The following is a 20,123-nucleotide window of genomic DNA, read 5'->3' as shown; positions in this document are numbered from 1 at the left end:
GTATAAAAGTGAGGTTAGTGAGGGTTCCATATGTGGCGGTTGTACCACTCTAAATAAGAAGAAACAGCTGGATGGAGACGGATAACTTTGTTAAGCAGCACTTTGCTGTTCTTTACCAGTCCTTCCAGAAAAATGCGGAGTTTTTTGTGATTGTTGCGGGCAAAAATCCTTGATTATGCGGCACGTTTTCTTAAAAAATGCGATGGAATATGCGAGATATTTATGCAATTTTATGCGATAAAATTGCGGGAACTTGCAAAAACTGCGGTTTGATGAAAAAGAGAAAAAAAAGTGATTCCCTCAAAACCCTGCTTCTTTTTAACTTTATTTCAAAAAAATAGTTTACAGATATTCAGTCATCGCAATACGTAAACAAATAAGATACAAAAATATATACAAATAATATAATATCAAAGTAAAAATAAAAGTAATGGTCTAAACAGAGGGAAATAAAAGATACAAAAGATAGACTTTCAAAAATCGTTAATAATATAGACAGCAGGAGCACTTAAACAAAGAAATTTGAGTAGACATCAGATATTAAGATAGCTTTCTTATACCAACTTAAGAGACTCAAAGAACATGTCAAATTCAACCTCCAACACCTGCTTTTCGATGATGTTCACGTCGCGTAATTACGTCACTTCATAACGTCACTTCATAACGTCACTTCATAACGTCCCCAGGGCAACAGGGGAAAATGGCTGCTCTTCTGTGAAGTAAACGCAAAAATTTTTCAACTTTCTGCTAAGATATATGTGACTTTTTTGCCACAAAAATGCGGGGATTTTGAAATCATGCAAGCACTGCATATTTTGCACGGAAATCGGCAATTTATGTGGCGAAAGTGCGGCATATTTGAAAAAATGCGGCCCCCGCATAAATATGCGGACTTTGGCTGATTATGCATTGAATTATGCGATCGCATAATCGTGTTTTTCTGGAGGGACTGCTTTACACTTTATCAGCTCTACAACAACTTCCTTGTTTTAATTAATCACATGTAGCTGAACTAACCAATCTGACGCTAGCAGACCTTAGACTCAGGTAAATGTGAGGAAAGGTAGATTCTTAACTGCCGATGTAAATAATTAAACCTGTAAATATGCAAGTAGTGACTGTTTAAACAAATGTAAATAGTAAACTGTATAGACAGTGTAGAATTTCTAACTCTTACAAAGGCTTTATAAGTTACAACTAATGGCTTATCATTATTAATGGTTAATAAATCATTCACTAACGCTTGATTTAGCAGTTACAAGCCATTATCAGAACAAGCCCTGGGTTGCCTTTGACTAGTTTCAGCAGATGGTCTGGACCAAAATCCATTCATTAACATCATATCGACATTTACAACTCACAACAACAAACTTGAGGATTATTTATCTAAAGGGAATTTCAAATAATTGTTTTATTACATTATCAGGTTTGGGAAAATATATGGTGGCCCCTTAGGTGCATTTTACTGAACAAATTAACAAAAGAAAAAACACTACTCACACAAAACAAGAAAAAAGAAAATGACATTTTATTTTCAAATTAACTAAACGTGTCACAAGAGGGATAAATATGAATATAAGTTCATTTGTAAAATGTGTTGTATTTTAAACCATAAACGTAGCTGCAGTTTGGGGGAGAATGACAGCTTACGATATTCACTCTCGCGCCTCGACAGTTTTTTACTTTTAGGAGTAGGAACGGCTGAATTCGCGAAGAGAAACAACGAAGTGGAGCTTTGGCAAAAACAAACAACGGGCAGCACGGTGCCTGACAACAAGTCCATCCGGACTGAACTGCCATCATCCTCAGGGAGTTTTGGCTTAATTAAAGCAGACATTTCAACCTTAAAAGATGCTGTATGAGATATAACTCAAAGACCGCAGTAGACCACAAGGCAACTTTCCAGAGCCTTGAATTTCAAATGGCGGACATAGAGGACAGGGGCCAGCAATGTAACATTTGCATTATTGGCTTGAAAGAGGGGGCCGAGGGCTCGCCCACTGTACAGTACTTAACATGACCACTGCCCGAGGGGGTTCCCGTCCCTCCAGACCCAGCAGCTGGAGATCATGCGGGCTCACTGGATTTACAGTGGCCTTTCAACCTGGGCCAGACCCTCTACTCTCATTTTCAACACCCTCCATTATTAGACTCGTCAGGCTGTTCTCCGAACAAAGAAGGCCATTCACTGGTTTGTGTTTGATGGTTGCGGGTTATTATTTTTTGGGACCAACTGTCTAACTTATGTCAGAGCTTAACATTTTGAGTTGGAACTCGGCAGGCCGGGGCGCAGGGGGTACGGGGGGGTGGCACTGGCCCCCTAGTGTCTCCCAAATCCATTGTGCTAGAGTTCTGTCAATGTGACAATCCTGATTTCCATTGGATCAGAGTAGTGTCACTTGGCCGCCTGTTCTGCCAATCTTCCCAGCCCTTGTCACATGACCAATTAATGTTTCCATGACAACTATCCAAAATTCTGATACCATGGAACCAGCAATGGAATTGTTTTATAAAAGGTGGTAGACTGAGCCTATAGAAAATGTGTTTTATGTATTCGGACATACAATTTGTTTAAAATGAAAACAAGTGAAACTAATAATGAATGTGATGTTTTATTTAGCAGAATTACATTGTGTTGTTCTATCCAATATTCTCTATAATTTTCTATGCTGTATTCTGATAAAATGCCCCCCCCCCCGACTGATTATTGATCCCCCCAGTGCCACCCCACTTATCCTGCAATCACCCCTAGAACTTGGGTGGTCTGAATGCCATTAGGGTTGTAACAAAAAAAAGAAAGTTGACATCGCAAGAAACACATCTTTTGAGTGGGGATGTGGAAACACCTAGCTGATACGTTTTTATCATGTAATCATCTCTCACAAAGACCAAGGGTGTAGCTATAGTAGCTAAACAAAATCTTACAATCTAAATTCTGGACACATGGTCGGATACAGCAGGAGCGTGGCAAGAAAATTGCCTTTTTATCCACGTACGCATCAAATTGTTTGGACAGGAATTTGTACAGTGGCTGGAGTTACCTGAATACTCATTTATAGTTAGGGGGTGATTTTAATGCAGTTTGCCATTTTTTTGGATTTCCTAAATAGATCATGTCAGCATTAAAGTGTTTTTTTCTTCCAGAAATAATAAATGCAGAGAAAAGTTTGCAACACGCTCAAAGTGTCCATGGTGAAGCATCGATGTCTCTCGTGTCCTACTGCAGAGATGCCAGAGACGTGCGGCGAGAGTGTGAGACGTGGACATGCTCAATCCCAACGGGACACGATCAAACCGCAGGAGGAGCCACGCCCTAATCCTCCTGCTCAGACCAGGGACGCGGCAGGAACTCAGGTATGCAACAAATGACAAGATATAACCCTGCAACAAACTTCCGCCCTTTCTAATCACAATACATAAAAGAGTTCTCCTGGGTTGAAGGCAATGGTTTCGTATTATTATTATACCCTAGCATTAACAGGCAGCCTTATGGCACTTTTAGGGGCGTTGATTGGCCAATGCTGAAACCTCCTCATGACCATCAGGTGGTGTTCACTGGGCTGAAATTAGCCACTCATGACAAGTTGGTCAAGTTTGGAGAGCTTGTTAACAATAAAAAGACAAACATATTCTTGCATCAGGCCCAAATAATGATTTTTTTGTCACATAATCCACATGTTGCCATTGGTGTTTTCTCGTTGCAGTGTGTGAGCAGTATGGCAGGCGTCAGGCAGAAGCAGCAGAGAGCTTCAGTGCTGCGGCAGGTCCCCCACACAACTTTCACACAAAAGCACGGTACTAAACCAGCCTCTGCATCATTCTACATGACAAGCTTTTTATGTGTGCTAATATTTTTAGCTATCCTCTCCAGTCTGCACAAAACAGTGTCAGCCTCGATATAAAGTATGGCTCTGGGCTTTAGAGACAAAGTCACTCTTGCATCCGTGCTTGATGCTATTTCTGTTTTCTTAAACTGAATAAATCAACTGAAGAAGGATTTTCACAGCATTCTTAGCATTGGCAGTGGCAGTATTGATAACAGATCAATGCCGTCTCCCCCAGTGCATCCAGGCAACAGTGCTGCTGTCTCCATGTGCAAGGAAGAGGTGGATGCCGGCTGTCTTCTCCAGGCATCTTCACCACCCAGGCAAAGTCATCACTTCCTCCCCTCGAGGAGAGCCTGTCCAAAGCAGAGCTCCATCGAGGCCAGGCTTCATCATGATGGGTGACTTTCTCACATTTACACTGAATCCCAAATTATGCAAATTACTCAAAGTATCATAAGATAGCAAGAATGGTTGCCATCTAATTAATGGGTTGAAAAATACGCTTATATAATTGAAGTTCCCTTATTTGGCGAATGCAGATTCCGTGGAGCAGCTGAAGTGGTCATGGGAGTTGTGGACTTGGAAAAAGCTAATGATCATGTCTGCTAGGGCATCTGGCAAGGGAGTGGGTATGCCGGGAGAACGAGAACGGGGTACCCAATGACGTGGCGTGTTGAATGTGGTGCAGTTTGGACAGGCAACGGGTTCCATGTTGATAAACTGTGAATAACAGCTGATGTGTAACATGACATGTTGTTAGTTTTTGTGTGATAGTAGGGGGTCGCTGTGTCATGTGTGTTGCACCCCAGCTGGTTGTCACCATATTCTGCTGAAGTGCACAATTCAATTCAATTCAATTCAATTTTATTTATAGTATCAAATCATAACACGAGTTATCTCGAGACACTTTGCAGATTAGATCAGAGTAGGTCTAGACCACACTCTATAATTTACAAAGCCCCAACAATTACAGTAATTCCCTCAAGAGCAAGCAGTGCGACAGTGGCGAGGAAAAACTCCCTCTTGGGAAGAAACCTCGGACAGACCCAGGCTCTTGGTAGGCGGTGTCTGACGGTGCCGGTTGGGGATATGATGAACAGTGGCGATAATAGTCACATTAATAATGGAACAGTGACTTCAAATGGTAGTCGTAGTAGTTCATGTCATATCAGTGCGCTGCAGGGCGTTACAGGACGTAGCGTGGCCCAGCAGAGCATGGATGGACGTAGTAGGAAGCAGCAGGGTTCAGCAGGACGCAGCATGACATTGCAGGGCACCACAGAGCTCAGCAGGGAGTGCAGCAGGACCACGGCGACAGCTGCAAACAGGATCTTGGTGCCAACGTTCTCCAAGGAAATATGCTGGGTGAAAAAACATAAGGACTCCGGGGAGTAAACTTCCCAGAAGCTAGGATTAGTAATAAGCATTTCTGGTACGGGATGCACACAAATGGTAATAGAAAGGGAGAGGAGAGAGCAGCTCAGTGTGTCAAAGGAAGGAAGTCCCCCGGCAGTCTAGAACTATAACAGCGTAACTAAGAGAGACAGGTCATAAGGAGAGGTAGCCTGTTCGGGCTTGGAACTCTCCCCTGCCGGATCGGGCTGTGCTGGCCTGCCTCCCTCTACTTTTGTTATATATTATTAATCTAACAATTATGAAGAGAAGCAGGTGGGCCAGTTAGGTGGACACTGCAATTCCTCATTCCCTAACTATAAGCTTTATCAAATAGGAGAGTTTTAAGTTCATTCTTGAATGTGGTGACAGTTTCTGCCCCCCGAACCCAGATTGGGAGCTGGTTCCATAGGAGCGGAGCCTGATAACTAAAGGCTCTGGCTCCCATTCTCTGGCACACACACATCCTGTGTGATGATGTGATTATCTGTAAGGTGGATTTGCATTTCACTTTAGAAATCAGCTGGTTTTTGTTTTGGCGATAATACTCACTCTCTCCGTTTGCTTATTGCATTGTTAAGGCTGGACTAGCTTCTTAATTTTTGTTTCAGAGCATGCCATGAATTGTCATACATAATGTTTGCAGTACTATAAGAGAGGAAAAAATAAGCTAGGCTGGTAGTTTGCTTTTTTTTACCAACAAGGGAAGGGGGGTCAGGGGGCCAAGGGTTAAGAGTCACGGTTTACTACTGTTCTTTGGTGATGGACATTAGTGTCAGCAACTGTACTCTGCTGGAAAATGTTTTGTCACTGCCCCAAATAAAGCAGTTCCAGTATCTTGCGTTCACACTACGGTTTATTACAACTTGTGTCATACTTCTGTAAGTCTGGCCATTGGTACGTTCAGTTATGATAACACTGTACTCACAAAAGTAATTGCTGAATTCTATGATTGTGGAGACATCAATAAAAATAGGTCTAATGTGGGAAACAAGAGTTTGGTCCTGAGACAGAAACAGGTCTGGAACAAAGTAAATTTACTCCTGATGTGTCTGAAAAATTTGTTTGAAAAATACGATTTTAGTGTCAGAATGTTCTGGAGATATGTGGCCTGTGAAAAATGGCTCCAATATTTACTTTGGGGAATATGGGGTGAAAGAATCGCTCATAATCTGTGTTCACTTCCATTTCAGTTCAGTTTTAGTTTATTCACGCGTCATCATCATATCATTAAAACACAATTTCAGACTGTACAATGATCATATGTAGGACGCGTAAAACAGGATACCCCAAAAAAGCTACTTAAAGCTTTTTGGAGGGGGCCCAATAACATTAAATATACAACACAGCAAAGACACTAAAAAACTCAATTCACAATAGACACAACACAGACAAATACCACAAAAATACAGACAATCTGAGTACAAATATAACACTTTATGAATAATCAACAATCATGTTATGAGCAATTTTTCCTTCAGATTTTTCTTGAAGATGGAGACAGAATGCGACAATTTCAAGCTTTCATCAAGCTTGTTCCAAATCTGCGGTCCACTACAAACTACATTCAGGCTTGAGCACTTCAACCTTTGTTTTTTACCAGTGATCAGATGTTTTCCCCTTATGTCATAAGTGTGCTGGGGATGACAGATTGGAACAAGCTCACACAATCTGTAATTTAGCCTGTGAATGACCTGAAATATCATGCAGGCATTTTGAAAGACAATATATTCGGTAAGCCTTAGCAAACAAAGGCCACGAAACAAAGGACGAGTGGGAGTACTGGGCTCAGACTACGTTAATGCCTGTATGTACACCATATAACATTAAAATAGTTTAAATGGGGCTTAGACTAAGTTGTATATAATTGTGATGGCCAAATGTAGCTTTGTGAACCATTTTCTCTTTTTTCTGAGCCCACTAGATGGTGCTCTCTCTTCAACAAAGGGTTGAAAACACACTGAATTGCCATTCCTTTAACCTTTTTCTTTGAACAGAGAGCGCCATCTAGTGAGCTCAGAAAATAAAGACAATGGTTCACAAAGCTTCATTTGACCATCACTAGAATATAAGGTGAGAAGTGCTGAGTGTGGGACAAAATGACGTTTAGATAACTTTTTTGTTAAATGATCATATATGGCATTTGAAATTTAAACATTCATCAATACGGACCCCCTAGGAATTTAGTGGTATTTACTCTTTCAATAATTTGTTTTATTATTTCTTGCAGTGCAATTGGACTCTTATGTGACATAAATAAGTTTGTGTCATCAGCAAATAAAACTTTGTTTAAGACCATGGAGGAAGTCATTAATATATAATATAAAGAGGAGAGCCCCCAAAATAGAGCCCTGGGGGACTCCAAATTTAATGGGTTGCTTGTGGAAATTTGTTCATGTATTACATATTGATGTCTGCCAAATAAATAACTTGTGAACCAGCTAAGCGGTAGTCCTCTGATTCCACAATCAATAGTGTTAAATGCCTTGTATTTCCTGAAGCCATAAAGGGATGAGGCAATAATATTTAGCTTATCAAGGTAGCCATTCAGCCTATTTTACACTACTCTCTCTAATGCCTTAGAGATTGTAGACAAGATTGATACGGGACGATAATGGCTCATATCATGTATACCCCCCAGATTTAAATACTGGTATAATTCTTGCAATGTTTGCCCTTTTCGGCACAATTCCAGAGAGCAGAGAAAGATTGATACAATAAGTGGCTCTATAATATTTTCAGGAAATGAGGATTTTATAGACTTCATTGCAGTCGGTTGGCTTTATAAAAAAGGAGTTGACATAGTTATTTGGTAAATAATGGTTAAAAGACACACCCTGGGGTTGGTTTATTTTGTTAAAGAGATTTTCCCCGATGGAGACAAAGTAATTTTTTGCTGATCAATGTCATTAGTGACATTACTACTTAAATGTAAATGTATACCTACGGTATCGGGGAGCACGGTGTTCTTATGGCAGTTGTTTAGGACTTCATTTAGCACTTTCCAAGATAGAAGATAGAAAATTAAAATTTCCTCCAGTTTGACCTTTTTAGCAATAGTTAGGTTTATCTCAATAAAAAGGGAGTCAGAATGATCATCATCTAGGACAATGTCATCGCAAACACTCATATGATGTCTGGAGTGCACATAAACAAACACCCCCGCCAGTGTGGCCGGACCTGTTTTTGATAAATAGCTTATAGCCATCAAGATTAAGAATATCAATAAAGGTCCTATCATTAAGCCAGGTTTCACTGCAACCAATAACATCAAAGCTACAGTAAGTTGGAAAGTAAGATAACTAAATCATCATGATGTTAACACAAGCTTCTAATGTTTAGGTGCAAAAATTAGTAGTTTTTTTCATTGTTTAAGCATTTTAATAGTTCAGGCATGTAATATTTACAATTTATATTGTTATCTGAATCAATATAGTGTTTTAAATCCTCTCCATCGTTATTCAAATCAACGAAGGTCATATGAGAAACAAGGGTGAAATTTAAGTGGATTTACCAAAGAGTTTGCGGGGATCATATAACAACAACAATAACAACATCAACAACATATACACACAGAACACATACATACATACATACAAACACGCAAATGCCTACACAGATAATCTGCTACTATTGTCAGCAGAAACTAGCACCCTGTTTCATTCACTCTCTACCCACAACATTATGTTGAGAGCTTTACAAGGAAAATAAATTAAAAAACAAAACAATCATCGCTTACTGCACCTTAAGTCTGAAAATACTTTTGTTACATCCCTGGTAAATGACTGAGCTCTTTGTGTTCCTGCAGCCCCCCTGAGGAGACCAGTGCTCTGTTTGTGAGGGGCCTCTGCCGCTGGCCTGGCTGTGACGTGGTGTCTGAGGATTTCCCTAGTTTCTTAAAGTAAGTCAACTTCTGAATACTACAGTCATGACATCACATGTCTTTGGAGTGGTGTGGCATTTTGGGGAATGGTTATTTTTTAACCTTTAGGAGGTACAGATTACAGAAGAATCATTTTTAAAGGAGCTGTACTCGATATTCACAAAGAAAGTGGGCTGGGATTGCCTCCACACGGCTCTCATAGACCGTTCCCCAACTCGTCAAAATACCAATGCTTTGTCACGGCCCGCGGGCGTCTGATAACGACGTACAATTGACTCACATGCACTCATATGCACGTGCACCTGGACCGGCTGTCACAGGGGGAGTGGGACTTCATTAATTTCTCCAATATATATCTTTAGCTAATATTTGTTCGCTGCTATGTTAATGTTCTAAATGTTGAGTACAGAACCTTTAAGTTGCTATCAAAAATGTAATGTAACAATAACCTAACAAGCATTATTTGCATCTATAAAATAACTATTTCAGCACATTTCCATCTTACCCAGAATCCTGGCAGCACCATGCACTGAGGATACATGGAGACAGGACATTTTAGATGCTGTGTTGTTACTAGGAGGCACTATCCAGTGTATCCCATATATAGGTTCTAATTGGATGCCCCGCCCAGATAAATAAAATCCAAATTACATGTCTTTTCCAGTCAACGATGCATTTTTATAGTGCACCCAGATCACTGGCCTCCAGCACTTCCCCCTTGTATAGCCACACGCTGCATGCATGTCACAGCGTCAACAGTTCACTTCAGGCTCAGAGCCAGGCTTACGTTAGAAGTAGCATGCTGCTTGTGGCATCCCGTGGGATTCACCGTACTGATAAAACGTAGAAACCCTGCAGCCACACCGCTGTGAAAGCGTCCTGAATGTCATTTATCAGAGTCTGGTTGTTCACTCTCTCCGCGGAACTGTGTTCTGCTTGAGGTGATCTGTATTTGGAGTTACCTGGAGCTAACCGCTAACCGGAGCTAATCGTCGCTAACCGAGCCTTCAGTTCTCGTTCTCTCCGTGCCCGTACCCATTAACTGTATGCGTTATTTATGCACTTGAGCCCCTATAAAACCCAGCATTTTATTAAGTTTGCTGTAAAAGTTTTAAACTACAATCCAGAGTTCTTTGAATGACAGAAATCTGCTCAGATGAGATCTTGTGTGCAACACGGACATGTGTAGTACGTGTTACAGGGTGTCTTGTTTAACGTTATTAGGATCCTCAAAACACGGATGAAAACACTTTTAACAATGAACAATGGTCTATAACAAACAAAATTAACAGAATTAACTTTTGATAGCCTTAAAGGGGTGATAGAATGATTATATAGGGTATTTTACACTGTTCCTTAAGGTCTCCTAATAAGGTATGTAACATTGGTTGGGCTGAAAATTGCCCGAATGCTATTTTATTAGGCCCTTAACTACCCTGTGAATATGGCTGGATAAGAGCTTTTCTTCCAAATATGGTATGCTCATTAAAATTCCGAATGAGATACGTGCTGATTGGTTTGAGCAAACTACATAGAAACACATGGGAGACTCTCATATTTCAGACACTGCAAAGTTATACATTGTTTATCGGGCTATTCCATTACAAAATTCACTTCTAAAACTTTTTTATGCGAGAAATCAACTATGTAAAGCTCAAATATGGGCCGCTTTACGAAAATGGATGGCTAATTGCAACTTTTGTCCGACTGTGTGCCGGAGTTCAGCGCCGGTGTTGCTGCCTGTGTTGCTGCCTCTGCGCCCGGCCTGCCTTCCTTCACAGACCCCGGCCTGCTATGAGGTACTTGGAGCTGGCAGCCCACTGCACTCCATACCCGCGCAAAGTCACCGTCTCTTGGGCTAATGACAACCAAATGCCCCTGCCCTGACAGAGCTCCAGGGCTTGCAACTCCCCTCTTCCTGCTAGCTAAATGCCCGGTGTATGTGAGTGAGAGCGCGGTCAGCGAGCTTGTTATGCCAGCAATCTCTTACCACAGGTTTCAGTTAATCTTTTAATGTGTGTAATTATAATGTGTTGAGTTATTTAAACAAACGATCGGGGAAATAAACGCCGCTTGTCCGCGAGTCCCATTGATAGAGCCTGCGGCTGGATGTAGATTTGTAGCTACAAATCACGGATAGTTAGCTTCATTTTCGGCGTCATTACAAGTATATTTACAGTTTGAATTTTGTCACGCCACGTATACAACATCTAGCTACATGTCTTATAAAGTTAACAACAGTGTCCGATTTCAAATTAATGAATATTTGTGAAGAGTAGGGCTTCCGTTAGCTGCAACTGTCCCTTCAATCCTAGCTACCTGTGTGGCTACAAATCACGTATAGTTAGCTTTATTTTTGATCGTAATTCGAGTACAGTTTGAATTTCGTCACGATAACATATATATGTATAATAATAGCTTGTTTTTTTTTTTTTTTTTTTTTTTTTTTTTTTGTAGAGTTCCTTTTTTTTCCCTTTTTTTCCTTTTTTGTGTTATAGTTAGATACTTTATTTTTGATCGTAATTCGAGTATATTTACAGTTTGAATATCGTCACGCCACGTATACAACATATAGCTAAATGTCTTATAAAGTTAACAACGGTGTCCGATTTCAAATTAATGAATATTTGTGAAGAGTAGGGCTTCCGTTAGCTGCAACTGTCCCTTCAATCCTAGCTACCTGTGTGGCTACAATTCACAGTTAGCTTCTTTTTTGGTCATAATTCGAGTACAGTTTGAATTTCGTCACGCCACGTATACGACATCTAGCTAAATATCTCATAAAGCTAACAACGGTGTCCGATTTCAAGTTAATGAATATTTGTGAATTTCAGAGGAATTCTAAGAGGAGGCTAGCTAGCTCTCATTTATAGAGCTACATCCAGCAGCAGGCTTATCAATGAGACTTGCGGACAAGCGGCGTTTATTTCCCCAATCGTTTGTTTAAATAACTCAACAAATTATAATTACACACATTAAAAGATTAACTGAAACCTGTGGTAAGAGATTGCTGGCGTAACAAGCTCGCTGACCGCGCTCTCACTCACATACACCGGGCATTTAGCTAGCAGGAAGAGGAGACTTGCAGGCCCTGGAGCTCTGTCAGGGCAGGGGCATTTGGTTGTCATTAGCCCAAGAGACGGTGACTTTGCGCGGGTATGGAGTGCTGTGGGCTGCCAGTCGTGACGCAACTCCAAGTACCTCACAGCAGGCCGGGGTCTGTGAAGGAAGGCAGGCCGGGCAGCGAGGCAGCAACACAGGCAGCAACACAGGCACCACCGGCGCTGAACTCCGACACACAGTCAGACAAAATTTGCAATTAGCCATCCATTTTCGTAAAGCGGCCCATATTTGACATTGACATAGTTGATTTCTCGCATAAAAAAGTTTCAGAAGTGAATTTTGTAATGGAATAGCAGAGATCTGCGTGACCTAGCTAGATTCAGAAGACTACCTGATCTCAGGTCAGTTGTGTAGCCTATGTAAATGTTGGGGCGTGACCATTCTCTTAATACACCCATGGGCTGACAAAGGTTCCGGTTTTTGGGAGGTTGACGTCAACTTCCAGCTTTGTTGAGATTCGCCCGTTTTCAGCGGCAGTTTCAAAATATGAGATTTTCATAGTAAAGGGGTGTCAATGGGATTTTGAGCTTCTATGTATGTCCTATTTACCCACCGAACTGTCGTTATTCAACTATGACAGGGTAAAATCGGTTTTGCATTCTATCACCCCTTTAAGTGTAATATGATTCAACAGGAGTTAGGAGGAGATCCGATGTGTACATAGTGTTGAGATTTATAATAACGGAACTTTCTGTACGAATCATAGTATGGTTGTAAGGCGGTGGTGATGGCGCAATGGATATGACACATGCCTTTGGTGTGGGAGATCTGGGTTCAATTCCCATTGTGATACATCAACCAATGTGTCCCTGAGTAATACACTTAACCCCTAATTGTTCCAAAGGTGTGTGACCTCTGACATATATAGTAATTTTAAGTCGCTTTGGATAAAAGTGTCAGCTGAATGACATGTAATGTAATGTAAGGCTTTCTGAACCATAAAATGTATTTGACAAACGAACCAGATTTAATTGACAAAGCACAGCTACATTTCATCTGTATCATCTTCTAGTCTGGTTTGTTTAATAGGCTATGTAAATACTTCTTTCTTTCTAAATGATCTTGTTATGTAGTCATTGTTTTCAATAAATAGTTCATAAACCTTTGTTTGGATAGTTTATTACTGAACCCAGCCATCACACGCCACCACCACAAGTTAATTATCAACCTGTGGGAAACACTGCTCTCTGATTAAATAATGGAGCTAGGCCAGCCCTTCCCCCAGCTCCCGGTGTTTGTGCTAAGCTTGGCTTCATTGAAAATGTCTAGAATTATGTAATTGAGTCGATGTGAGGGCCCAGTCACTGCACAAAGCACCTCAGAAGTCCTGGCTCCACAGTGAGGTTGCCAAGTTTGAGCTCTGTCATACTCTACGATGAATAAGACCAAAGTGATTCTTGCAGTATAGACATCAAATATAACCACAAAAAAAATAAAAATAATAATATATAAATTAATTGTGAAGAAAAACAAATTCCAACATCTTTCAATCATTGTAGAAATGTTATAAATGACAGAAATATATGTGTTGCGTGTTTGTTATTGTTAATAATACATCTAACTATAAATCGCGGAATCTCTGTGCGTGTTTGTGTGTGAGTCTCCCGCATGCGCAGTACAGCAGCGTTATGTATTTGGTAATTTTGTCCAATTATGTCACGGTTATGAAATCATGATTTCAGCAGTGTAAAAGTGCTGCCCTTTGTGGTGAGTTATTGTCCTCAACGGGGTAATTGTGTTTACAGTGTGTGATTTATTTGTGCTTCCAAAACATAGATACATTGAACAGTACATAACGCACATATGTCAATAAATCCAGTTCTATAACTACAGACATACATGCAGATAAGAAAGAAGTATACATTAATTCAATTCAATTCAATTTCAATTCAATTTTATTTATAGTATCAAATCATAACATAAGTTATCTCGAGACACTTTACAGATAGAGTAGGTCTAGACCACACTCTATAATTTACAAAGCCCCAACAATTCCAACAATTCCAGTAATTCCCTCAAGAGCAAGCAGTGCGACAGTGGCGAGGAAAAACTCCCTCTTGGGAAGAAACCTCGGACAGACCCAGGCTCTTGGTAGGCGGTGTCTGACGGTGTCGGTTGGGGGTGTGATGAACAGTGGCGATAGTAGTCACATTAATAATGGAACAGTGACTGGATGTAGCGGGAAGCTGCAGGGTTCAGCAGGACGCAGCATGACATTGCAGGGCATCGCTGAGCTCAGCAGGGAGTGCAGCAGGACCACGGCGACAGCTGCAACCAGGGTCTTGGTGCCAACGTTCTCCAAGGAAATACGCTGGGGGAAAAAAAGCATAAGGACTCCGGGGAGTAAACTCCCCAGAAGCTAGGATTAGTAACATTGCATTCTGAGCCTTTATTGCAGAGGGGACTAAACTTTTCCACCACCAAGTGTGTTGTATCTGCAACCCATTGGGAGTATAGAGGAAAAGGTTAAGACTTTAGAATTTAAGTTAACATCAGGTTATGTTTAGGCATGGCAGAGATGACTACATTTGGCTGGGCTATGGTTGGCTTCTGGTAGGTTAAGTAGACACATATCTATAGGGGAAAGGACTTGAACAGAACATCAGACCTGTCTCTATTGGACACAAAGAGATCAGGGCTTCTCATCCGATTTAGGGTTTCATGGCAAACAAGTGTATTTCCTAAAAACACCGTCCCATTAACCATGTTCTTTTGGGTGTTCTAGGCATCTCCATTCTGAACACAGTCGTGGTGACAGAAGCATTGCTCAGTGGAAGGTCCAGCAAGACATTGTGCAGTGCATGGAGAGTCAGGTAAGAACTAAAGAAACCTACGAGGTCTACAACTACATCATGAATACTCTTTTGAAACAAATTGTCAAAAACACGGAGTAGGCTAACTTCCCCCACACTAGATCATGGCTTTTAACACCTATTACTGTGTAAATGCCCTTTAAGTATGAAACGGTAAAGATGAGAACAAATAAAGCAGTGTTCAGGCTGACTCATTCACTGTTTGTACTTATACCTACAAAAAGTAATGTACTATTTAATTTGAGTGCAACTCGCGTAATGGTGAGCCAGGACATGTCGGCTGCCTCTAAGCAGGAAGTCAGGTGCCGTGGTATATATAATATATATAAAGAGTGCCAGAGTCTGTGTAGGGAGCAGGTCGTGGTGGGTGGATGGCTCAAACAAACAGGAGACTGCTGTTAGTGTCCCATGTAGGGTTGGGTACCGAACTCAGTACTTTTTTTGGGTACCAAACGAATTACGTCGGTAATACCAAGGACCGTTTCACTTTAAAACAAACGGTACCAAATTTCAGTACCTGAGAGCTCGTAAGTGCAAGCTTATCTGTCCTCTCTACATATCGAGAGAGAGCGGAGCTCTGTCTCTCACACACACACACAAACACACACACACACACACACACACACACGTAGAGGTGCGGACGGAGTAAACTCGAGCAAACTACGTCGGCTTTGCAGTTTTGTTGAAGTCACAGTGAGTCACGGCAATGCCAATAAAGTGGTTTCAAGTGTGGTTAAAGTTTTTCAAAACATAACACAGACAGCGTTTACTGTGATATGATAGTAATGACGAGGCGAAAGCAGTCGCGGTGCTGTTGACGTTACACTTCCTCTGAGACAAGTGGTTTCTATGCCCAGCCCTAGTCCCGTGTGAAAGCAACAGGCAGTGTTGAGTTATTTTAACGTACTTTTGTTATATGTAACTTATGTACCAGTTTTAATTTTGTTAATGAAAACTATGAGGAAAAATGTTTGTCAACGACCTATTTTTCTATGACTAATCCAAGAAGATGACGAGACAGCACCGACGTCATTAAACGCTATCTGTGATGATATCAACATGCAAGATCGCTGACGAAAAAAAGACACAACTAAAATGTAGTTTGAAAAATGAAAACTCTCTTGCTGCGGCGCTCTCTCGGTGTCTCTGTCCTCACTCCTAACAATTGTGCTGCTATAATGCATAATGTAGATGCAGATGGCATGTCGGGTTCGGGTGGTTGATTAACGCATTTTGTTGCACGTTAAGCAGTGCAGATTGGCTCTCATAACGGGCCGGGTTCGTGCCACTAATGAGCACAGTCAGGAGGACTACAAGTAACTGCAGAGCTGCATTTTAAAAAGTACTGTACTCGATATTCAGAAAGAAAGTGGGCTGGGATTGCCTCCACACGGCTCTCACAGACCGTTCCCCAACTCGTCAAAATACAAATGCCTTGTCACGGCCTGCGGCGTCTGATACCGACGCACAAGGCACTCACATGCACACGCAGCCGGACCGGCTAACAAAACAAAGAACAGAGAAGCTCAGATTCCAACACAAACCTTTATCCACTATATCTTTAAAAAGTTGTTTGGTGCTTTATTGTTCTGAATGTCGAGTTCTTAAATCATTTAATCAACAAACAGTTTTTGCATCAGACAATCATAAATGTTGTATTATCAGAATACCTCATGTGATTTAGAATTACAGTTTTTTTCAATCGCTAACAAGCGCTTACCCATACTTCGGATACTTTTTCTAAACTCTTAACACAGACTGACACCTACAAAACACAATTGGTCAAATGGATAATTTTCTTCTCAAAAACACATTTTGTTAAATATATACTAACTCTCCATTTCAAGACAGAACACATGTTTCTCTGCACACACTGACTTTACCAAAACACTGGAAATCTGACTCAAAATGAAATTATTCTGTCAAAGAATAAAACTTGTTTTCACTTCACAAGGTACATGCAGTCAATCAAAGTACACCAGGTTTCAAAATACTGGCTATTGTTGACATTATAAAAACTGCATAGACTTATGTTTCAGGTATTTGCATGCAAAACATGCAATTCACCTTTTACACTAAATTTCTTGGTTGGGAACTGTATGTCCACATGTACAATAATGTTCACATTCAAACACATTTCAGTAAAAAGCAAATCAGTTTACTAACGGAAGTACAGTAGAAACACAGTATACAGTAATAGAACAGAAAAAGTTTTACAGTAATGCTTACAGTGAACAAAATATCCATGAAATACAAGAGCATTCTGTAAAAAAAATCAAAAACAGCAAAAAGCCCAGATAAAAAAGGGGGAACAAAAAAGCACAAAATTACTGTATCTAATCCCTGCGATCTTCAGGGTTATGCCACATGTTTTCATCAACATCACATCTGATATCATCCAAGGCGATGCACCTGGGATAAAACCGCTTGGCATGTCGGATCCACCCTTGGCAATCATGAACTGTGATATCCCTGCATCCAGCATCCATGGCTTCAAGGAGGGACATCTGGTCATGTGGCTGATGGTCATAAACCTTACCACCTCCATGCAGAAAAGAACTCCTCTATGGGGTTGAGGAAAGGTGAATAGGGTGGAAGGAAGAGACTTACCAGTCTTGGGTGGTCTTCAAACCATGTTGTTATTGCTTGCGAATGGTGGAAAGCAACATTGTCCCAGGAAATGACAAAGGTCCTCATGTTTTCACCCTCCTGATCCTGCTCTGGTACCAGGCGCTGGTGGAGATCATTGAGAAAGGCGAGGAGGCGCTCGGTATTATAGGGTCCAACCTGACATTTGTGAAGGAGTAATCCTGCATTTGCCATTGCTGCACACATGGTAATGTTTGCCCCTCTCTGTCCTGCCACATCAACTGTGGCCCTCTTTCCAATTATATTTCGTCCACGTCGACGCCTTTTGGACAGATTGAATCCTGCCTCATCTATGTAAATGAATTCATGAGGGGCCTGGTTGGCCTCCAATTCCATAACTCCCTGAAACAAAGTTTATGTATATCATGTCATTATTGTATATCATACTGTACTGTAACCTATTACTGTGTAGGTTATCTACTTGCAAAATGCAAAGCTTATAGAACTGGACATTGAGTTGAATATACACTATACCTGGACATATTGTCGTTGTAGCTCCTTGACTCTCTCACTGTTCCTCTCAAAGGGAACAGTGTAGAGCTGCTTCATCCGCACTCTGTGTTTAGACAATGTCCGCGTAATGGTTGTTGGAGGCTGATGTTTTCGATATTGTTAAATATCTCATGGTGCTCCACAATTCGAGCTTGAATTTCACTCAGTTTTATTGCATTATTTGCAACAACCATTTCTACAATGGCAAGCTCTTGATCATTATTGAGGAGCTTTCCTCTTCCCCCAGAGGGTGGAAGACGTTGCATTCTTTAGAGGGACAAAAGAAATTCAACATATGCATTACTGTATGACCTTATTGACATGTCAAGTGAGAATAGAAACAATCCATGTAAAATGCGATACTTACCTGTTGGTTTGTTGAAAGATGCGTATAATGGAGGCAACCGTTGACCGCCTCAACGTAGGGTTGCGCTCTTTCACCAGCCTCTCTTAGTGAAAGACCCTGGTTGATCACATGGTCAATGATAGTGGCACGAATTTCATCACTGACTACTGTTCTTGCAGCCCTTGGAATGCCACCACCACGCATTCTTACACCTCTACCTTGCCCTCTCCTTGGGCCTGCTCTTCTCCCCAGTTCTGCTCCTCTCACTGCTCCTTTCACTGCACCTGCACCCCCTTCTGCATCTCTCACTGCTTCTGCACCTCTCCCTCCATCTCTCACTGGGCCTGGTCTTCTCCCTGGGCCCCTTGCTCTTCCTCTTCCTCGTCCAGACATTACAGTGTTTGTATTTTTCTGTTTCTGTTTCAAAACACATCACTCCTCACAGTCCTTTTTTTATAGTAATTGAAAGAAATAACCCCTGCCACTGAGTCTAAGCCAGACTGGAATCAGCTGTGGTTGGCCCACTTTACCCAACATGAATTTTTTCAGCTGAGATATATTGTTTTTGAACTAATATCATTGCAGAACCAGATGTTTTTATACTGTATCTAAGGTTTGGATAGTTGTTTTTGCTATTGTGGGATGTTGTGTCTTAACATTCGTAAATACTACAAAAACAATCCATCATTTTGTTGGGAGGTATAGCTAGTCTGTTAAGAAAATGTAAGAGTTGTGGAAATGTGTTCACTGACTGCATATTGTGTGAAAAAGACATGAAATATGTGAATTGTATGGCCAAAAAAGACTGATGCTGTGCTAATTGTGTTTAGAGTTTTGAAAATGTGACAACTGTTTGGACAAATGCTTGTTAGCGACTGAAAAAAACTGTAACCCCCCGACGTCTAAAAGTGGAGTCTGTACTTTACTCAAATTTACTGAAAATATCCCCCACATATGATGTCATGGCTCTGTCAAAACTCACATCACTCACAATTCAAAAGTCACAGAGATAAAGCACCAACAATTGTGCATAACTTTTTGTAAGATATTATATAAACTGTTGCATGAGGATATGTTGGATTAGTACAGTGCTAAGAATGATGGGAAAAGAGAGTTGTTGCTGTAGTATCCTAAACCTCTGGACAGTGTTTTGGCATCTGATAAGCATTTTAATTTAAAGGTGAGGCTATTTGCACCCCTGGTACAATTAGCAGTGTATGCTATTTGTACCCTGGTGCAATTAGAAATGAATGCTATTCGTACCCCGCCGGTGCACACAGCAATGTGTTCTATTAATACCCCGTCTGGTACAAATATCAATGTATGCTATTTGCACCCCTGTGCATTTACAGTACCTTGGCATATATTTACACACAGTTATCCATACTACTCATGTATTACACCTTTTTGGAATATTATTGCCCTGACGTTCTTACCCTAGCCATAACCAATCCCACTCCTCTTGCCTAAACCTAACCAACCCAACCAGAGCAGGCATATTCATGAGTCTTCCCATACCACCCTGCAAAAAAAATTTCGCGTTCGCGAGCCCTGACTTGCGCAATTGCACGCAAATTATCTAATCCAAAATGAAAAAA

The 20,123-nt window shown here is 41.0% G+C and overlaps 1 protein-coding gene across 1 annotated transcript in view; it reads left to right on the top strand.

The window, feature by feature from the left end:
* The window catches only part of foxp3b (forkhead box P3b), a 38,853-nt gene that overhangs the window by 13,048 nt on the left and 5,682 nt on the right, over positions 1-20,123 (top strand). The window contains exons 4-8 of the mRNA XM_039801131.1: positions 3,145-3,354; positions 3,705-3,795; positions 4,063-4,225; positions 9,028-9,120; positions 14,951-15,038. Coding sequence (XP_039657065.1) covers positions 3,154-3,354; positions 3,705-3,795; positions 4,063-4,225; positions 9,028-9,120; positions 14,951-15,038 — 636 coding nt within the window. The 5' untranslated portion in view covers positions 3,145-3,153. The remainder of the gene's footprint in view (positions 1-3,144; positions 3,355-3,704; positions 3,796-4,062; positions 4,226-9,027; positions 9,121-14,950; positions 15,039-20,123) is intronic.

Source organism: Perca fluviatilis, chromosome 5 (genome assembly GCF_010015445.1).
Source record: "Perca fluviatilis chromosome 5, GENO_Pfluv_1.0, whole genome shotgun sequence".
Classification (NCBI taxonomy): domain Eukaryota; kingdom Metazoa; phylum Chordata; class Actinopteri; order Perciformes; family Percidae; genus Perca; species Perca fluviatilis.
This window is presented reverse-complemented; position numbering and strand designations above follow the sequence as displayed.